The sequence below is a fragment of the Dufourea novaeangliae genome, unplaced genomic scaffold, assembly GCF_001272555.1.
Source record: "Dufourea novaeangliae isolate 0120121106 unplaced genomic scaffold, ASM127255v1 scaffold8, whole genome shotgun sequence".
In the NCBI taxonomy this organism is placed as follows: domain Eukaryota; kingdom Metazoa; phylum Arthropoda; class Insecta; order Hymenoptera; family Halictidae; genus Dufourea; species Dufourea novaeangliae.
In genome coordinates, this window is record NW_015373923.1 from 3,452,940 (window position 1) to 3,475,454 (window position 22,515).

At 47.2% G+C, this 22,515-nt stretch overlaps 2 protein-coding genes across 3 annotated transcripts in view; both read left to right on the forward strand.

Moving 5' to 3' along the window:
• The first annotated feature begins 508 nt into the window (after positions 1 to 508).
• LOC107194574 lies at positions 509 to 7,585 on the forward strand. The gene is made up of 8 exons (XM_015584215.1): positions 509 to 784; positions 890 to 2,253; positions 2,865 to 3,075; positions 3,141 to 3,299; positions 3,672 to 5,068; positions 5,178 to 5,582; positions 5,798 to 5,926; positions 7,286 to 7,585. The coding sequence occupies exons 1-8, from the start codon at positions 509 to 511 to the stop codon at positions 7,470 to 7,472; spliced, it is 4,128 nt and encodes a 1,375-aa protein (XP_015439701.1). The 3' UTR covers positions 7,473 to 7,585.
• A 6,771-nt stretch (positions 7,586 to 14,356) lies between these two features.
• The window catches only part of LOC107194982 (kinesin-like protein Klp10A), a 30,660-nt gene continuing 22,501 nt past the window's right edge, over positions 14,357 to 22,515 (forward strand). For both annotated transcript variants that reach the window (XM_015584714.1, XM_015584713.1), the window contains exons 1-4: positions 14,357 to 15,334; positions 18,559 to 18,653; positions 18,780 to 18,887; positions 22,425 to 22,455. In XM_015584714.1, the coding sequence (XP_015440200.1) occupies positions 15,268 to 15,334; positions 18,559 to 18,653; positions 18,780 to 18,887; positions 22,425 to 22,455 (301 nt within the window). In that variant the 5' untranslated portion in view covers positions 14,357 to 15,267. The remainder of the gene's footprint in view (positions 15,335 to 18,558; positions 18,654 to 18,779; positions 18,888 to 22,424; positions 22,456 to 22,515) is intronic.

Sequence of the window (22,515 nt, forward strand, 5' to 3'; positions counted from 1 at the left end):
AAATTATATTTTGGACAATCTGTTAGCACTAAATTGTTCTACATAAAAAAACCGCGAACCTCGACCATTAGAAGTTTTCATGTATCTCCTCTGGTTTTCGAGATAGTACTTTCGGGTCAATAAAGACATTTTTCGAAAATAATTCTTTTGCCATGGTATCCTAATAATTTACGTAGAATGAACAGAAGAATCGATCTATGCAACAAACAATATCCATTTACATTTAAAGAAACGATACAATTGTTAATTACACATGCACCGGTTGAACTTTTAAAAAATGTAAAGACCTACAGATGTGTAGTGGTCTTCGAGCCATTTATCTTTCTCCTTTGGCATTTTTTCATAAATGCAATAACAACGAAATTATAACCTGAAACGATTGCGTGTACAGCGGTGCAAGGGCCTCAAAATATTCACCCGTTCGATGTTTCATGCGACAGATGCGAGGTGAAGGAGGGTCCGCGTGTCTCGTAAGGATTCGCCGAGGCAGACATCCTAGCAGGCAAAGATGGGCAACAACGGGAGTAGCTCCCGGAACGAGCAGGCGGCGGCGATGCGCACGAACGGGTTGCTGATCTCTGAGACGAGCCGCGGCTGGTCGCAGTCATTTCCGCGGGAGCTGGCCAGGCATCGGTCGCAGCCGACGACAACTGCGCGGAAAGTGTTGCCAGAGCCGCCAAATCAACGATTAAGGGCGACGAACAACGGAAGCATCATTCACAACGGCGGCACGATAAGCGGTCGCCGAGCGCCGACGTTCGCCTCGTCGCGCGACCTCGCGAAGGTAAACGCGCGTTTCCATCGATCACGATTCTCGATCGAACGGTCGACGATGCTCGGCCGTTCGGGGGACCAGAGACACGCTTACAAGTCGGGTCGTTCGTTTCAGCGAGACGGCCAGTTCCGCGGCAGGAGTACATCGGCGTCGAACGTCGCCACGGAGTCTCGACAGGCGAGGATCGAACGTTGCCGATACCAGGCGGTGGACACGAGTCGCCGGCAATCGGAGGCGACCGGTAGTTGCTCCGAGTTGAAACGATTCGGCAGCGAGCCCGATCTTCGTTGCTCCCCCGTGCACGGGGTCGCGTATTTACAGAATCGAGGCAGCCTCGGTAGTCCGATCGGTGGGGAGGAGGATCGATCTGGGAACCGTCGCCGGGTGGAGAAGGATATCGAGGACCGTGTCGAGAGCAGATACAGAGCGAAGAAAAAGTACAAAGCCCCGGCGCCACCGACCACGTTGCTCGGGGCGGGAAATGATTCAACTATCTCGGCGGATGTTCGTTGCTCCCTCGACACGGATGCCCGTTGTCGGCTCGAACGGAACGTTCAACCGCCGCCCAGACGGTCCCGACTGTTCAAGACTCGGGCGGAGACGAAAAAGGCTCGGGTCGGATGGCAGATGACCGGTCTCGAGAGGACCAGGCATCGTCACGATCTAGAGACAATACCGTTCGACGAGGAGAACACGCGAACTTGCGACCAACAGCTGGATACCGATCGACCTCGAGGACCACAAGATCGGCATCCACGCTCGGATCTGTTAGATGGCAAGAACACGCTTCGAAGAAGCGTCAGTAGCCCAGAGTTTCAAGCGGAGTTGATTCAGGTGGCAAAAAGAGTCCGTGACAAGCTCACCTGCTCGAGGACCCCACCGATTGTTGACCAGACCGAGCCGAGCATCACCGATACACGCTCGTTGGATCGTCGTTACGATACCCCTGACGGCGGGATCGGTGACGGTTCTAACGGTCGGGAACGGCTGGAACCGACCAGTCTGGAAGCAAAAAACATTTTCCAGGATTCGAGGAGCCGGTGTCGTCGTACGGGGGACGAATCGGAGGACACGCCTTTCCGTCGCGATCCGGAAGCAGACGATAAAATGACCCAACCGTGCATCGATCGTGATCGAGCCGGAAGACCGTTACGGGAACGAATCGATCGGAGATCAACGGATCGTACGGTATTCCATCGACGATCGAACGAACCTGAGAAAAAGGTGGATCCTAGTGGCGCTGCCGACGAAGAGATCGGTTGGAACGCGTCCGAAGGTTCGTCGCCGCGTCGCACGAAAGAACCAACCGATGTTCAGGCTTGGCTGCCGGAGAAGATCGAACGGAAGCTGGAGGACAAGGAGAATTCTGATCCTGGCTGGTGGAACGACGGTTCGGCTGGTAATCGACGCGCTCGTTCGGTCGAGAAGGAACTGGATCCGAAAACGTTGGAGGAACGTCGCCGAGAACATGAACAGCCGTAGGTTTAATTTTCACTTATCTTTCGTTTTTTTCGCATATCTGTTTTGAGTGGGAATAACGCCGTTGCTCGTGTCGCATTCATCGAGAAGACAGTGTAGATATCTTTACTGGAGCAATTGGCATCTCTTCTTAAATCTAAGTAGTGGCAGTGAGGTTCTGGGGATCTGCGTTTTGTATGAATGACTCAGCTATACAGGGTGTCCGAAAATAGCTTCGACTCCCGGAATTGTTGCGTTCCTGGGATCATTTGAAACAAGTTTTTCCTTAGCAAAAATGTTATCCGAGGCTTTGTTAACGAGATATTAACGAAAAGCCCCGACCAATCAGAGCGCGCGTCTGTCAGCCGAGTTCCCGCGGTAACGTTGAATACGATTGGTAGCCAACGCTACCGCAGGAACTCAGCCGGCAGACTCGCGCTCTGATTGGTCGGGGTGTTTCGTTAATATCTCGTTAACAAAGCCTCGGATAACATTTTTCCTAAGGAAAAACTTATTTCAAATCACCTCACGAGTCTCCCATTTCCGGGTCCTCCAACATTTTTGTTACACCCTGTATTTCCATGTGTATGGTACCACCTAACGAATCGATTGTTTCGGGTTGAATCTGTAGATTTGTCGCGACGTCTCAAACAGCCCCAAAAACATTTTACTTCGGCATGAACGAGCTTCGACCGCCACCTCCGCCCCCACCACCGCCGCCATTGATCGTGGAATGTCGTTACGGGATCGACCAACCAAGGGGTGAAATGCGGTCAGAGTTTCGGGACGGTGAAGACGGCAGATCGTCCGTGGGAACCGCCGAGGATACGGACGACAACTCGGTTAGTAGAAATCGCTTCTCCCTTGGCTTTCTCTCCTTTGTTTACCGTCGATTAGCGTGTTTCAGAGCCGAAACGTGGCGGATGATATCTCGCTGAGACTGCGACCGACATTACCGAAGAAGCAGCTGGAAATCCCGCGATTCTCCCCGTCAGCGGCGTGGAGATTGCTCTCGGCGCTGGAAACGCCGGGACCAAGCACGAGCACCGCCAGCGAAGAAATGCCGGTTAGCGAAATGCGTCACCAAATAAGACCCATAGATATAGAAATATACAGGGTGTCCCAAAATAGTTTCGACTACCGGAAATGAGGAGTTCTTGGGATGATTTGAAGCAACTATTTGCTAAGGAAAAATTTCAAATCACCTTACGATTCTTCCATTTCCAGGTCCTCCAACACTTTTGTTACACCCTCTAGAACCGATACATAGAAGCTGATACAAGAACCTCAACTGAAACTGATATAAACCTGCAATTTAGGTTCTTTATAATAGTTATTCATAATAAAGGTTCTTCGTAACTGTTTCGAGAACCTAAATCGGTATCATAACAGTTTTCAAGACCTGAATTGTATCGAGTAACAGATTAACCGTTTCCAGGTGATGTTCGAGGAACGAATCGAACGGCTCTCGCGACCACCGCCACCGCCACCTCCGCCTCCATTGCTCGCGCTCGGTCCACGTAGCTCGCACGATAAGTCTGGTGACTCTGGAATATCCGGGGACGCTGGCGCAGTCAACGAGGACTCGTTGGACGTCAGCACGATCAACAGAATGAAAACAACCGCGACCAGACCGACTTGGACGCCGCAACAGGATCTTGGCGAGGAATCTAGCAGCGACGCTGGTGTCGATTCTCCCTCGCCACTGTCCACCCCGTTCAAGTATCATCCTGGTGCGCGTGTATTTTCTTTGTCGTTGCCACGGGAAGATCCCAGAATGTATCTGACCAGCCACGAAACGAAAGCTAGAGAGGGAACGGCGTTTAATTCGCTGAAGAAGCTGAAGAGGTCGATGTCGGGAGCGTTCGGTATCGGCGCGTTCGACTTCCACAGGAAACAGGGGGCGCAAGAAGTTCTCGACGACAATTGGTTCTTGTCAACGAGCGCGCCAACATCGTTGCAGCACGGCCAACAGGTCGAAACCACGCGATTCTCGTCCGCTTGGAAATCGATCGTGGTCCGTGAACGCGTCTCAGACCCAGAGGACAGCAAGGAGAGACCTGGTAATGTAAAGAAGCATCGGGATAATGATCACGACGACATCGATATCATCGACGACGACGATGACGTGGAGAACGATTGCGAGGAGGAAGAGGACGACGAGGAAGCAGTGAGGAATGCGCTTGGCGACGAGGAAATCGAAGAGTACGCGGACGATGAGGAGACAAACGACTTTCCTGTTGTAATGAAACCTCCGTCTTTCTCCTACCTGGCCCCAGGTGGACACGTGATGTACCTGCCGGAATCGAACGAGGCGAAACGCCGAGTGCAAAGCTTGAACGACCGGAAAATCAGCTGCTCCGAGTACGAGGATCATCACGAGAAAAGCTGCACGAAAGAAACGTTTAAATCCATAGAGAATGGCCACCGTCGTACACATGATCGCGAAGTGACGTCGAAACGACGTTCCAAAAGCTCCAATGAGAATTTCGTCATCGACGACACGAAGGATAAAAGGGAATCGCTTGTCCACAGTCGAGATTCAGTGAAGGGTAACAGCGGGGTGAGCTCGTCGACGTCGAAGGAGACGAAATCGCAGGGGAAAAACGGCCAGAAGAGCAAACGATTCACGTTTCAGTCGACGGTCAGGCAGATCGAGAGACGTCGATTGGCCGAGAAACTGTCGAAGGAGGCCGAGGCGAAGGAACGTCAACGGAGGGGCGAGCTCGAAGCGATGCGGAAAGTCGAGGAGGAGTTTCAGCGGAAACGCGCGAAAGAGAAGGCGAACATCAGACAGCAGTTGCGTCTGTTCAAGGAGATGGAGGAGAATTTCAAGTAAGTGAAGAAACGCGCAACGGCCCATCCTACGCGGTAGAATTAGGGCATCATTTGGACTGGCCTGCGGTAGAAGGAACGATTTCCAATGGAGATTTCGTGATTCCAGCAACCTGGCGAGCACCGAATGGGATGGTTCGCGGGTCTGCCGCGCGGAACCAGATGGCGCGCCATCTTCGACCGCCTCTTCGCCAACATGGATGCCAGCGGGAAAGGTCCCGACGCCGGGAAAAAGCTTCGAACCGCGGAACGAACATCGTCGGAAAAGGGATTCGGGTTCCGGTTCCGGTTCGGACTCGAAGCAACGCCGCGGCGAGGTGTTGACTGGCTATCGACCCAAGTATTACGACTGGGCGCCCGACAGCTCGTCGCATCTCGAGAGTAAACAAACCACCGTTCATCCAAAGATCGTTTGCGATATCCCAAAAAGCTCACCGGTTTTTATTGAAGTGAACGCCCATCCGGGAAAACCGGCGACGACCTCCAATTCCACGCCGAGGTCCGACAATTACAGGTAAGGCAGACCGTGAATCGGGCACAATTTTATTCGAATAATACACTGCTCATCAACATTAAGGGACCACTAAAATTTGCCGAAAATTTTGGTCATGGTCAAATGACTATATCTCCGCGAAAAATAGTTATAAAAAGTATTGTAAACCACCGATTTGTAGCCTGAAGTTTCTAGCTTTTGAATCAGGAAATTAATAAATTATGTTCGATCCGTAGGAAGGATTTCGCGCACGGCGCGATGATAGCTAAATCCTCGTTCGCCAGCAGCGACAGCGAACTCTCGCAGCCGAACACGAGACCGCATTCCAGGGAGACCGGAGTTAAAATGAAATCCCATCGATCTAGGTACGTTCAACAACGATACCCTCGATAAAACGAAAAAGCCTGAATCCCCCGCCCCCACCTTTCCCCGTCCGAGAACCTCGATCGGGACCGATCGTGTGAAACGTGTACCTGCTGCGTCTGCGCGCCGTCGGCTTTCACGAGCGAGCATCGTTACGTCCGACCGACGATCGAACCATCTTCTAAGTCAGCATCGAAAATTTTTGTCACAACGACACTCCTCTCCAAGCATAACGGACACGTGCGTTAACGTTCTGACGGGACGATAACCGAATGATGTTCGCTTAACAATCGCCTGTGCGGGTTGGCTATCGTTTTTTCTCCAGGGTTTCAGTGCTGGGCATAATAACGCGTAACACGTACAGTTCTTAACGCCTCTAGTCATCTAACAACGCTTCGGTAAAGCTCTAAGCGAGAGAGAATGCTTGATTACAGCGCATGATTTCGTGTGACCTTGGCGCGAGCGACATTTCAATTTGCTGGTTGCGAGAAAAAAAAAACGATTAAAAAGAAAGGGGATGCGAATCGTTGCGCGAACGTCGAATCGACGCAGGGCTTGAGAGAGTTGCTCGATTGAGTGGAAACATTTTTCCGTGGCGGTCGTCGATTCGACGCGGCGACGTTTCGTTTTGGGAACGCGCCTCGTGCGGCCCTCGAGCGAATCTCGGCGGAAACGGGTCGCATCAGCTCGACGATTCGCATAGAATAATAGGTACACCTCCGTCCACAAGTCACCGGAACACTTGATTATTTTGTGAAAAATAAAAAGAGAAATCAAAATTAGAAAATAATAATACAGTTAATTAATACTGTGGAATAATTGTGGCACTGATGAGCAAAAAGTTTAAGAATAACCGTAAAAATGAACGAAGTGGTGGTAGTGATGAAATTATACAAAAAACCAACTGCATCTGATGGAAGTATCATTTTTTCCTATATTTCACAGAGCCCTATAGACTATTAATGCATAAAATCCGCAGTCTAGTGATTATATGTAGACTGATTTAAGTGGAATCAGAGCATAACTTTTCAAAAGTCACTGTTAAACTGCCAGGATTCATTCGGATGAAAATTCCCGAAAAAATGGACACATATTTAGGATTGTACACAACCCAGAATATAATTTAAATTTTCTCTTCAGTGTACAAAATTAATAATACTCAGTTTTTTTCTTAATTTAAGTGACTTTTGTAATATTAATTCTGCGTTCAGTAACATAAGTGTCCGGTGACTTACGTAGTCGTTAAGAGGAATCGTCGAATCGCGAACCGTTTCCGCCGACTCGACACGCGACGGATCGACGAATACTAATGGCACGCAGACAAAAAAAAAAAAAAAACACAGCGAACGAACGTTAAGCAGGTCGGCAAGTCTGGAACGAAGCGAGGACGGGGCCACCTCGGAAGAGGATTCCCCGATGGAACCGGTGAAACGAGCGAGGAACCCTACGCACGAGTTCTTGCTAGGCGGCGTGCAACCGTTCACGAGGAAGAAGAGCTATCGGCCGATTTCCTTCGATCTTCGCCCGTCGCCGCCCATTCCGAGTTAATCAGAATACCTACCGGAGGACCCGAAGATTTCGATCGTTCGACCGCGTTTGCCATTCACCGTGCCGCCGGGACATTAAACATTCCGACAGCGTCGATACTCGCGTCGGTTAGTCCGCTGATCGCTAAACAACGAACGACGCCTCGTTCGTTGGCCACGGAATATCCGTCGGCCAATTGGCGAGGCGGCGAACTTTAGCGCGCGAGCATCCTCCCGCAATAGGATATTTCTTTTGCGCGAACCGTACATTCGCGCATATGTACTATATTGTTACATGATCGTGTAATAAAATATTACATACTTTGTTGCATTTGAATTTCGACACGTTGCTTTCCATTGATGGAACGGGATTGGACAGACTGTACGCATGCGCGCGCGCATGCGCGTGGACCAGGTAGCTTCGTCGACTGGCAGTTGAATTGCAAGTGTGCATTGCTAAATTGTTCGATATAAATTCATATTATGAACCGTATGAAGAGTACCACAGGACGTGTGTCTGCGTTCTCGCAGGTCAGCGGATCGAGGACGAATACAAGTACCGGAACCACGCCATCCAGCCTTGTAGTGTACGAATAATCCGGCCATTTCACTTTCTTCACCGACGAGCAAACTCCACTAGGAGACAATGTGACGTAGGGAAAAGGCTTCCTACCACTTGGAATTATTAAAATTTATGTCAAATTAAAATTCAAATTAACATTTATTTCATTACTTAAAATAAATTTATCAAGTGGTGGGAGGCTTTTCTCCTTCACAACTTTTTCCCCTAGCGGAAGCAGAGTTTGCTCGTGAGGGTTCATGTTTCCTTGCTTCCCAGATAGCACAGAACTCTTCGAAGACGCCCATTTTACGGCTATTTTAGGTCTAAGACGTCTTTAAGCCGTCTTCAAGGCGTCATGCGCTATCTGGGTTTGCACTTTCCACGATAATTGACCGATCTCTATTATTTACCACGCACAGACGATCCGAGTTCGAATGTTTACTCTCAGAAAGTAGCGACGAGGAAGAATCGTCAAACGTTGAAGATCTAGCCCCGATCCAACAGCGATCTGGCACTCGGGCAGCGAGTAATTCGAAACTTTCAGGAAACGCCGTTTCCGTGGACCAGGACGAGGTAGGTATATATACATGTTCGAAATTGAGAAAGCTCGAATTCAATCGTACGAAACACCTCCTCCGTGCACGTAGATTATTCTAGCGGTAGTTTGGAATAAGAATCGGCTCGGTGCCGCGTACTATAATCTCGCGACGTCCGAGTTATTCGTAATTGAGGACACTGGCGACGACGTCGAGAGCTTCGAGGTGACGAAAGCTATGTACAGACAGAGCAGGCCGCGTTACCTGATCACGATTTCCGGCACGCCGACTCCATTCACGAACGCATTGAAAAAGATGGTGATCGGAGCGGAAAGCCTCGACGAACAAGGGGAGCACTCGTGCAACGTTACGTTAAAGATTGTCTGCAAAAAGGAGCACAATTACGAACGGTGCTCCAACAGAGTAAGGTGCCTCCGATTGGAATCGGAACCCAGGAGCGCGGATAGGATCACCTTTCTGAACAGCGTCCTAAATTTCAAATGTAACACGATGATTCACGCGTTGGGATCTCTGTTGCTCTTTATCGACAAACATTGGAACGACATCGCCCTTGATCTAGCCGGGAAACCGTGCTTCCTATCCCTCAACTACATTACGCTGTAAGCATTATTGTTTCTTTTTTCCCATTTCATTTTATTCTGCCTTTTAACCTTTCGATCGATTAAGGTGGCTCACGCAAGTTTTTTATAAATATCAATTTAGTTGACAATTTAACAGAACCAGAAATTCGAGGCTCTCACACAGCCTGGCATCATACAATTCTCACTGTTGAGGCTTTCGGGTGTAAGCCATGCTCTTATGGAATTGTTTTCCAAAAGTTTCGCAAGCATTGCAGCTAGCTTCATCAGGAGCTCGAAAGGCACATAAATTGGTAAAATTGATCAAAAGTATAAAGCGCCAAATGGAGCCCCAGCTAAATACAACACGAAACGCGTTAACTATCTTAATCTCTGTCCCTGTACTTCATACTTCCGACCACATATCGGCTCGTGTGTCTTTTTCACGAAATCAAGACAAGATCTGGTCATGGTGGACGATGACACGTACAAAGCCCTCAACATCGTACAAGCCAGGGATCATCCTAGTTTCTTTAAATTTGGGCAAACCACGACGAAAACCGGAGGCGCGAGTCTATTCTCGTTGTTCCATCGTTATTGTCACTCGAGGCCGGGAGTGCATTACCTATGGTACGCCGTCGAGTGTACGATCGTTAACCGATTTTATCGACGAGCATCCTTTCCCCCATCATTATCATTCGTAGGAAAACGCTGCAGCATCCGACGCGGAACACAAAGGTGCTGGAGCAGAGATTGAACGCGGTGCAATTCTTTCTGGATCCGAGCAATCTAAGCATAGTCGAAAATTTGTCGTCGTGCTTGAACCACGTGTATCGGCTGACCAACGCCATAATGGCCTGTTGCGCAGGACCGCAAGCGAAGGCGTCGAACTGGTACAAATTGCACAAGGTAAACGATCCTTCGATGCAAATGATTCTTCTCGAACACTCTGGCTCGATTTCCCTGTCCGTGTTCTATCGACCTTACGAATCCGATCGATTCTTTCAGACTGTCTCCCAGGTGATCTGTATCGCCGATCTGTGCGAGGATCACGCGGGCGGAATCGAGATTTTCAAAAGAATCATCGAGAACGCGACAAACGAGATGCGTTACGTGAAATACTTCGTCGAGTACATAGTGGATTTCGGGGAAAGCAGACGAGAGAGAAAACTTGTCGTGAAGCCGAACGTCGATCCTCTATTGGACGAACGTGAGCGCACTCTCGTTTATTCTTTGATCCGACAGAGGACTCATTAACCCTTGTGTAGGCAACCAAAATATTCATCGTTATTGAGCAATCGGAATACAATTCTGACACATTAGACTTAGTTTTCCCTTCCTATAATATACCAAGTGCTGTTCTAGACAAGAACATAAAAAATTGTGAAAGGAAATTTAGAAATAGGTACCTGAGTACAAGAGTACCTGGTTGCCTACACAAGGGTTAACGACACTCGTGGATTTCTCGGCAGCAGCGTCGGATCAAGGGGGATCTATAGGCGCTGTAGCTCCGGGCCCCACGTTCCAGGGGGGCCCCGTTCTGAACCTTCCATTTCGTTACGATTAAATGTTATTTAATTTTATTTAAAACAAATTTCAATTTTTCAAGATTATGTATTTTGTTGCGCTGCGTTACAACAAATCCCTCCCCCGCTTTTCGACCAAGGTAGCCCTAAAAAATTTGATAGACCCAGGCCACAAAGAATCTTAATCCGAGCCTGCTCGACAGTGAATCATGCGCGACGCACTCTGCCCGAGCTTCTCACGCGAATGGCGGAAAAGGATATGCGAGAACATCTTCCGGCTTCCGTGACCGGCTGCAACATGCTCTACCTGCCGAACATCGGCTACGTTCTAGCCATAAACAAATGGAATCCAACTCCCCCCGAAGAGGAAGATATCCCGAATTTGGAGTTTAAATTCAGCATCAACGAGGTGCATTATTACAAGAGCTCGTCGGCGAAAGGTCAGTGCGACCCAGGCGATCTCGAAACGGACCACGATCTCTCGATCTTTCCACGCGATCCTTTTTTCGTTTCAGAGTTGGACGAGACCGTGGGCGACATAATTCTGAAGATAGCCGTTCGACAGAATCGCATCGTACGAAAATTAATACGATACGTGAAGAAACACGCCGGCCCGATTTTGCGGGCGATCGAGTTGTGCGGTGAACTGGACACGTCAGTGAAATCCCATTCGTGTAGAGAACACGATTATTGGTATTAGCCAGAGTTGGGCAGAATTTTATTCGAATAATACACAGTGAAAAGCAGTAGTATCTAAGAGTCTCGTCCTGAGCTTTAAACAGTTAATGAGATTAAATAATTGGTCGACAAATGTCAAACAATTAAATGTGACAAAATACTTTTTTTATCTTTTATGCGTTAGAATAATCTAGATAATGAGTTTGCTCATCTCTGGTATTAGCACAGACGAGGTATAGGAGTAGACATTTCATCCAATGTATTTTTTCGGCCCACTTTTCTGTGACGACGTCGCCCCATTTCCATTTTAGTGTCACTACCCACTGCAGATTCACCGTTCTCATAACGTAGAGGTCGCTAAAATCACAGGCTTTTTAAGGTGTCGGTACTACAGTTTAGGTGGGCCACCATAATATGAAATGTCTACTCCTATACCTCGTTTGTGGTATTAGATACGAAGTCTGGGTTGCAGACTGATGGCGTTCGCCAAAGTGGCGCGGGATCACGGTTACACGAGGCCGACCATAATCCAGTCGAAGATCATCGAGGCGAGAGAAGCGCGACATCCGTTGCTCGAGTTCTCCACGACGTTTGTGCCGAACGACATCCGTTCCGGAAACGGTGGTAGCCTGATCAAAATTTTAACGGGGCCGAACTCTTGCGGCAAAAGCGTCTACTTGAAACAGATCGGTCTGTTGATATTCATGGCTCACGTTGGCTCGTATGTGCCCGCAAGATCGGCCACGATAGGAACGGTCACTCGAATATTGACTCAAATGTCGAACACAGAGAGCGTCGGTTTGAACGCGAGTGCATTCTTGCAGAACCTTCGACAGGTATTGGACGATGATAGGTAGACTGCGGATGTTCATGCAAATACAGAATTTATTGTCTGATTTTACCAAAACTGGCATCAAACAGAAATTCCTTTACCTTATTAAGGATTCTATTAGGTTCAAAGTAAAACAAAACCGCGATCAAACTTCATTAAATATTTTTGTATAGCGAGATTTGAACAATTATATACGTTATAAATGAATAGAATTCGCAGTCTTTTGATGATACGGCTCGATTAACGCCGTTTCGCGAAAACGATCGTTCATATTTCAGATCAATGTGGCCCTTCGCGCGTCTACATCCGATTCTGTCGTTATCACGGATGAGCTGGACAGAGGGACGTCCGAATCCAGCGGATACGCACTGCTCGCCGCAGTGTTGAACGAATTCGCGGAAAAGGGGAACGAATGTCCGCATGTATTCGCGGCGACGCACATGCACACGGTCCTTGGTGTGCTTCCCCGAACGTCGCTGATTGAACTACAGGTAGTAATGGGATCGATACCAATACTATTGATGATATTCAATCGATTCGATACCCAAAGTGCTCAGTGGGAAGCATCGATACATACCGAAACATTGGGTACTTGGTATCAATACCGACTCTTCTTGAATCGATACCAAAAGTGTTTATTCGAGCCGCCGATTTACAGTAACTTACACGATTTCGTTTTCATACGGCTTCTAAATTCAAAAAAGGGAATATCTTCTGTTTTATTTCGATTATTATATTTATTTTAAAATAGGTATCGATACTCTCGTGTAGGTATCAAACAAGTATCGATACGTTCGGGTAGGTATCAAATAGGTATCGATTCTTTTTTATATCTACGTTTTTGATATGTATCGATACCGTATTGAAAGTTGGAGAAAGGGTATCGATAATATCGATACAGTATCAGGCAGATCACCAAGTACAGGTAATCGATCGACCTATCAGTTTACGCGAACGTACATGTCAGTCACGTTCGACTTGGTTCTCGTAGACATTCGAGTATGTTGTCAACCAAGACGAGTCATTGGCCTTTCTGCATCGACTGACCACTGGCAGCGCGGGTCGTAGCTTCGCCCACTGTGCCGCGAGGCTCGCGGAACTGGACGAGAGCATCGTAAAGCGGAGTTTAGAGGTATTAGATTAATGTTCCCGGAATATCTGTTTCCTGTCCAAGATAGCTTAGATATTCTCGTATTGCAGATATACGAGGCAACGAAGCGGAACGTTCTTCCTTCGCGGGTCGATCGACGCTGGGACGCGTAAGGATTTTCGGATCGATCCACGATATTGTTTGTCGTCAACGTTTTTAACGCGAGTTCTATTTCAGACTGTACCATATCGTTCAACTGTGCGAGAGTAGGGTCAACGTGGACTTGGAAGAATTAAAGTCATTGATTCAACGAGTCGTTGTTCCCAAGTAGCTGAGAACAGCCAAATACGAGAGACGTTTATTATTAAAATATCAATTCTCTGACGTCTAATGAATAAATATAGTCAACAATGTCTGTGGCATTATCTACGATAAATAGTTCAAGTTACTAGATAATTAATATAGATAACTATTATTGTTACGGTTGTAATTAATATTTAATTTGTTAATGAACATACGTAAAAGATACCGTACCACCATCTCGCAATACGGGTGTCGTACTAATTGGCTAGTAGCTTGGGAGTTTTAACGTGGATGGCGCCACAAGTCTGTTCAATCACCGTTATTGCGTTCTGTAAAATGAAATATTAATTCAAGTCCTCAGAACTAACGATTGTTAATGCCCATCATCAATTTCAAGTGGATGCCACAGACAATCTGACCTTGTCGGAATATATTTTTAATCCCAATTTTCGCCGTTTTTCAGGTGTTCTTATACTGCTTTGCATATTTACTTATATCCATCTAACAAGTAACCCTCCAATTAAAGCAGTGAATTGAACAACTATTTTGATCATTACAATACGTTTCTTCCCTTGAATATATTTACTTCTCCGATCCACCGTCGGTTAAAATAATTATCTGTCCCATTCCAGCCAATCAAGGATCACTATAGAAAACGAGATCACCCCTCTTCTGTCGCGACATTCACCGGTCGGTTTGCAGCGCCATGCTCTAATGCGGCACTTTCGGTAAAATCAATTCGTGCCTTTGAGGCGCGTTCCTTTTATTCACACGTCTGCCACCGTATATTCTAAGTCCGTTCTCCGTGGGTCTATCCTCTGCCTTATCTGTGGTATCGGCGTGGTGGGATAGCAACAACAACGTTCGAGGAGACGCGCCGTGAATCGTTCGTTCGATTCCTAAAACGTGTCGACAGATGGAACGAGAATGCAATTTTTCCACAACGTCGAAACGTACGGGTAGAACAGATGTCGCCCGTGTCAGCGGTTTGACCGAAAGTTGGCGCTCACAGTCTTTCCGTTGTCAATAACGGACAGTGGCAGTATCCCGGCACAAAATCCCGGAAACATCTCGTTCGTGAAAATCGACGGCTATCCGGATGTAATTTCGTGTTGTCGTGGGTCGGTCTGGACGTGCGTGGAGATTAGGGAAAAGGAGGCGTACTGTCGCGGTAGATACGCGGGACCACCGGTCGACGAGAAATTCGCGAAAACGGGCGTGCCTTGGACGGTCGGCGACGTCCCTGACGCGAAATAATACACAACGGTAGCACACACGGGCGACTGCAATCGCGGGGACTGCGACTGTGGACTGCGACGTGAACAGGGGAACAACGGTGACGCGAACTACCTCGGGTTAATAACGTTCAGGTGGAAAACATTCAGCTGACGAGGCGAACTGGGAACGGGATTCGACACCGGGGGAACGGTGTGTGCACCACTACACAGAAGAAAAGAAGAGACGTACCGTGTTACGGTTAGACGCATCGCCGCGCGATTTTGAATACGAACGGGGTCGTAACTGTCAACGGTCAGTTTCGTGAAGACTCGCGGAACAAACGCAGTCTCCAACCAACCGAGCAACGGTTCCCCCGAGACGGCGTGCCGTTTATCGTCGCGGTTATTCGCGATATCGCATTCCGTCGTTGGTTTATCCGGTGGATAACCGGGTGTTTTACGGTGGTGGCTACGGCGTGAGAGACACACGACTAAATGACCATGGATTACGGCATGTGCGACATCCAAACCGGATACAGCATTAATATCAAGAGGACGGACGGTGAGTAGAGATTCGCGTACCGCGGCGACCTAAGTATTTTTAGATATTTCCCGAGCGAGATCGGTGACGGAGGGTTTCTCGTGCCAACGTGAAACGATCATTCCGCGCGCAGTGACAACATTCATCGGGATCGGTGCATCTCTTCTTCTTCTTTTTTTTTTTTTTTCTTCTACCTTTTCTGTCTTCACCTCACGATTCCACCATGCGCATTTCGTTTTCGTCGAGGCGCCGACAATTGCGACCCCGCATACGTACCAGTACTCTCTCGGCCTTAAACGACCGTTACGGGATTCGCGCGTGGGTCGAACAACGTCGCAGCGAAACACACTCGGACCGGTTTCGCTTTCCTGTCGCGGACTCTCGAGTCCGTACCCACGACCATACCCATCCACCTACCCGTTGTGATATCACACTGATATCGGATCGACGTGTATCGACCACGAGACTTTGCCACTGCCTGATCGATCGAACGAACGTACTCGTCTCGACGATAATCGCGAGTGGATAATCAATTCGGCACGTTCATACACGCACCCCTCCGTGTACACCCACCAGCAAACTTCCACTAGGGGAAAAAGTAACGTAGTGAAAGGGCCTCCTACCATTTGGTAAATTTAATTCAAATACCGAGATAAATGTTATATTGAATATTAATTTGACATACATTTCACTAATTCCCAAGACCAACTGATAGAAGGCTCTTTTCCTGCACTGCTTTTTTCCCTAGCGGAAGCCGAGTTTGCTCGTCGGTGTACACCTGTTTACCGTACCGATCTTCGCCCTTGCCACGCGACCGTGTACAATTCGTCGAAGACAGGGAATATGTGTATTTGTTTTCTTTCTCTCGGTCATCAAGGTGGCGCACGGTTGCGCGTGGGAAATAGTAAAAAGAATCAACACGCGGTGCGGTTCCTCCGGCCCGATGAGATTTAGCTTAGGAAGATGAACGGGACGACGAAGATACCCTTTCACCGCGAGTTCGCGTATCCGTGTATCCGCGTGCAACGAGACCAGAACGGAACCAGTCTCTTTCGAGTCATTGATCGCGTTCCTCTTACGCGCTCCAGATCTCTTACGCGCGTGGATCTCGTGCCTGGAAGCTCTTAAAAACTCGTTCACGTGTTCCCCGACGAGAAGCTTCCTCCGTCGAGACCCCTCGGTGCCGATCACGCACCCCGAATCGATCGAAATCGGAAGGTAACGGCCTGCTGATTCAGTGGTTGCGCTTCTTGCGATCCCCCAGCAACCGATCGGACAATTCACACAAAGTTCGAAGTCGCGATCTTATCCCCCCTCGCCGTTCCATCGGCATCGTATGACTCAGACGTATGGCCAAGAAAGGAGAGCCCAGAAACGGTGACACTCGATTAACGAGCGCGACTAAATCCATTTTTCCCCTATCTAGGGAACTTAACCCCTTGCCTTGCAACATCGAGTCAGACACGTGGTAACGATTTCGAACTGTATTTACTGAACATGTATATTATTCGAGTTTTTTTTTTTTTTTTAGTCGACGTGAAAAATTGTTTTGCTGGTATTATCATTTAAGGTTGCGAATATATGTAACATTTGCCGTGAGAATAGTAATTTCTTTTGTGTCTGGGAAAATATTAACGATGTGGTAATTCTTGAGTGTGAAGTAAAAAACATCGCATAGCGAGGGGTTAACGATGATAGGGTGCACGGTGTTCGACCCTTAAAGTAACTCGATGCTAAATTTTCCGTAAGTAGTTATTTGAGAATAGAACGTAACCGGTCACGTGTTAGGAGGATATCCCAGGTATTCCCCGCAACAGATCAGTTTACTTCCGGCAACCGAACAAAGTAGACGCTTTTGGTTAATGTTTCGGTGTTTTTCACTTTTTGGCGTAACTGTGACCCCAGTGTCACCGTTCTGAAGCTCCAGTGAAGTGTGACCGTTATAAAACTCAAGTGAAGTGTGACCGTTAAGTGTTAATAATGATATATAAAATGTTGTACAAATTTCTAAAACGTATAATTTTCTGACAAGTTATAAAAAGATGTTGTATAACAATTTGTTATATAACACTCTTTTATTATGTAGTGTAGACGCAGCTTAATGCTGACATTTTTAATGAGGTTCAGCACAGTGATAGAAGAGCTTGGAATTCTGAAGTCAATATTTGTTTCAGTTCGATATAACAACCAGTTTATGAAATATTTAATGTCCAAGAGCCTTCGAACACTCATCGAGGATTTACTGTACCGTGATCGATGTTCTCTTGTTTCGCGAAATGTCGCGTTTGCTGGTACCAGAGTTGGGCAAATTCATTATCTACATAAAAAGTTTCGAATAACGAATAAAAGATAAAAAAAAGTATTTCGTCATTTTTAATTGTTTCAACGTAAAGATTTCAATTTTTATAATAAAATAGTACTTATTTATAGTAATTATTTAATCTCATTAACTGTTTAAAGCTGAGGACGACACCCTTAGATATTGCTGCTTTTCACTGTGTATTATTCGAATAAAATTCTGCCCAACTCTGGCTGGTACGCAACAAGTGGCCGTCACGCATTTCGCTCGATCGAAGAGCGAGGCCGACCGCGCAGCGTGTTCTAGTATATTGGCCGAAAACGTGGACCCAGTGGAACGGTCGATAGGACGGAAAAGGATCTCTGTTCAAATCGTCCTTGTCCGAAAACAGCGTGGTCGGGGCACGATGCCGCGACACGCGTGTAGGCGCCTGCATCCTTATAAGGACGTCCCGACTCGTGAGATTCCTACCGTGGCGTACGTTACCTTGTATCTTAATCCAATCTTGCGTCACTCAAAAAGACGGTTTTCCCCGAGATTTCGTTTCTTTTGGCGCTTCTTCACGTCCACCGAAGATTTTCGAACAGGGAGCTTCGAAATGGGATAATAAAGCGACACATTGTATAACGTCGGATCAAGGGGGGTTTAGGGAGGGGTTGGGCCCTGGGGCACACTTTCCCAGGGGGGGCCCCGTCTGTACCCTCCATTTCGTTATGATTAAATGGTATTTAATTTTAGTTAAAATAAATTTCAATTTTTTAGGATTTATGTATTTTGTTGTATTATGTATTTTGTTGTGCTGGTTTACAAAAGATCCCCCACACGGTTTTCAACCAAGGGGGGCCAGAAAGTCTAATAGCCCTGGGCAATAAAAAGTCTTAATCCGCGGGCCTGACCTTGTGGATAACAGCCTGTCACACGGTTGACGTTATTGTTTTTGTTTCAGGTCGAGTCCACTCGGCGGTCGTTTCCGGCGTAAATTGGGAACAACGGAGTGTCACTGTGGAATGGTTCGAACGGGGAGAAACGAAGGGGAAAGAGGTAAACGAGATGCGATCGCAAAAAACGATCCTCGGACGATGTCCCCGCCTGGTTGACTGTCTTTCGATCTACGGGGGCTGGGGGCAAAATGCTCGAGAACTCGCCGGTAAAGTTCGTGATTTCTAGGTGGAGATCGACGCAATCCTCGCGTTGAATCCTGAGCTTGTCAGTCAAAAAACGATGGGACCGCCAGCTCAGATAAACAACCACCCGGTGATGGCCCCCAAAGGAAGGGTACGTATGCGATATGGAAACCTGTATGCGACGTGCTCTGGTGAGAAATGGATTGAGGTGCGAAGAAATCGATTTGGAAATTTTTAGGTGTTTTTGTAGGCAATAATATGCTCTTTGCAATAAAACCAACACCAGTTTCCTAGAACTTTTTATATCAAAATTTGACCTTCAAATTCAAGGTCAACCTGTATCTTCACCAAATCGAAGGTGCAGAATCAGGCCTTTTATTTTTTTACCGCGACATGTAATTTCTTGACACCCTGTACATACCTACATACATTCTCTGGTCAATCTTAAATGAAATTTCTATCACCATGTAGTTGGAAATAATAACTCTGAAACGCAATAGAAAAGGCAGCTGAAAACTAGATCCAGACAATCCCAACACGGTGCTTTAAACGCCATCTATCCCGAAAAGTCGTTTCCGCACGTTAGCCTCTTTTTACCGGAGCACGTCACACATGGAGAATCGCCATTGGCGAGAAGTATCGTCGTTGAGCACGTATCCCGTACGCGACGTTACGTGGGATACGAGAGCGTCTCGCCGTTCTCGATCCACCGTAGGTCGGATCTTCCCGTAACGATTTTCAGCATCGTCGCTCGACTCGGTTATCGGAATCATCCGCGCTTCGGCTCTCTCGGTGTAGCCTGGTGTGTCACGCGGTGGTAATGTAGGTGTGCAGTCGTCGCCGGCTGCTTTCTATAGGATCAGACATAATGGAATTACGCACAAACGGGAAGAAAAATTTATTTAACACTTTAACTTCACAAATTCACAAACACAATACGCAATACTATAATTAAATTGATTAATATAATTCGTCGAAATTGTGCCGTCCGAAAAACACTACTGAAAATATGATCGGCATTGATATAACCCACTCTCTTCTCTCTCGCACTAACACCAAAATTATCCTCTCTCTCTCACAAACATGCAAGCAACTACCTCTTGTTATGAACAACTCAATCCTTCACGGCGGCAATGAATACAAAACAAGGTGTAACAAAAATGTTGGAAGACCCGGAAATGGGAGACTCGTGAAGTGATTTGAAACAAGTTTTTCCTTAACCAAAATGTTATCTGACGCTTTGTTGACGAGATATTAACGAAAAACCACGACCAATCAGAGCGCCAGTCAACCGGCTGAGTTCCCGCGGTAACGTTGTCTACCAATCGTATTCAACGTTACCGCGGGAACTCGGCTAACAGACGCGCGCTCTGATTGGTCGGGGTTTTTCGTTAATATCTCGTTAACGAAGCCTCAGATAAGATTTTTGCTAAGGAAAAACTTGTTTCAAATCACCTCACGAGTCTTCCAATATTTTTGTTACACCCTGTATATATATATAAAATTACCCTACATACGGCCATCCTACATTAGCCTCTGTCCTCAAAGACCGCGCGCACATTATAAATGCAAAATTACCCTACCCTACATTTCGTTCGGCGATTCTCACGAAAGCGCGTCGAAAGTGCCGCGGCTACATCGACGGAGTCACGCTCGTCGTACACACAGTTTCTGCTCGTGTCTCGCTACTAACACGTTAACATCTTTTTTCCTCCATGGACGCTGCTCATTATCACGGACTTGGGTCGACGATGGATCATCGACCTCGGAATCCCCGTCCAAATACCGATCGAATCCTAACACGATCTTGCATCTTCGTCTCGTCGTCGCGCGTCATCTGAAATATCTGACTGCGGGCTTCTGTCTCCTTAACCGTTTCCGGCTCGTCGTAACCGCCCTCTCGCCACGATCCGAAATATCGTCCGTTCGATATTCATTCTGGACCGCGTGGGGGGGGGGGGGGGGGGGGGGGGGGGGGGGGTTTAAAAAAAAACACAGGACTCTTCCGGCGAGGAGGACGAGGGGGTAGACGAGTCGGAAAGCCACGAGGAGGGCTCCCTTGGACGGCACGGTGGTCACGCGGCAAGAAACGGCCTTGCGTCCGCAACGCTTCCTGTACGAGTCACGTCTGCTCTTTCGGTAAACGGGGAACCCACGCAACGCGCTATTCTCTCATATACGTACATATATCTCCACTGAGGATGTTCGATTCCACATACGATTCTTCAGAAGGTCGATCCCTTGGTTAATACGTTATTGTCATGTATAACATGTACAGTAAATTCCATACTTTTGCCAATTACTGTATATCTCTTTAAGGTTATGTGGGTTAAAAACTGTCCCACCTTCTGCTCAGTTTTTTATGCATGGTGGGATATATTTTAACCCACCTCGAGAAGTTGAAGTTACTCATAATCATACAGTTTAATATCTTATTTTTATATAATTTTTTTTATATTAAAAAAAATTCTGCGCAACTAGGATTTTTATTTTCTTTAAAATCGTGTGCCTCAAAGAGATATGTGTTGTACATGGCAGTGACGTGTCACCCAAGGGAATCGATCTTCCGAAGAATCGAAACGGAATCGACCATCCCCAATCTCCATTCTTCGTTTCCCATTCCTGGTTCACCGAGGATCCGAAACCGATCGACCGGCGTATATACATTTCGTGAACAGCGCCCACGCTAGGGAGACACCACGGTATGAAACATCCCGCGAACGCCTCCGTGGTGTCCCCTCTATTTTCCCCCGCGCAACATCGATCGCGCTCGATTCCAACCCCCTGTCCACCGTGCAGTTTGCGGAACCAAACCGAAACACCTCGATGCGCCTAGTTCAGGGGTTGGTGAACTTATTTTGTAAAGGGTCGAATAGTTAATATTTTAGCCACTAAGAGCGTTATACCTAAGTAGCCGAGTAAATATTTTAGCCGAAACGTCGGCAACCTATCACCCTCGGGGTAAATGTTAATCTATCATTTATATTTTCTCAAAGTGTTTGTTTCATGTTTCTGTTTTATAATTTATTTTTATATATTACACTTTATTTGCGAAATTCAAGTGGGTCATAGGTTGCTGACGCCTGTTTTAGCCACTAAGAAGAACGGTATAGCTAACCCGTTATGGCGGGTACTTTCAAATTTTAAAAAATTTGAAATTGTAGAATCTAATCCGAGCTCGCTAGTAGTTTGCCGACCCCTGGGTTAGTTCAAACGGTTCGTCTTCGGATCCGCGTTTGGACCCCCGCACGAAACTTGTTTTTTTTTTTTCGATTCATCCCTGAAATCCTCTAACGGCTATCGTTCCGTACATTCCTGATCGCCATCAGATCCATTCATCACCGTTGCACGGATTCTCTTTATCATTTCCACCGCTGTCGCACGAAACGCTCGTCTAATACCTGTATCCTGAACGCAAAACGGGGCCCAATCGTGTCCCTCGAATACGCGGAACATCGTTTTCTCCAGAATTCTCCGTCGTTAGGATACTCACCGGTGACTCTGACTCGACTCGTATTCCCCTCTGATCGACGTGCACACAATTCGCTTGGCCTCTTAACGATCCAATGGATTTTACTTTAATTTTCTTTGTTGACAATCTCCGTTTACAGTACGCTAAGCTTTTTACCACGCCACGGCGATTTTCGTTACAACTTTACGATACGTTCTCTCTGTTTTCTTTTTCCAGCATTCCATCAAGCCGTCGATTCCAGTGAAAGGTACGTCGTGGCCAAACTAAACACCGTACTGGAAATATCTAGTGTTGCCGAAAAGAAAAG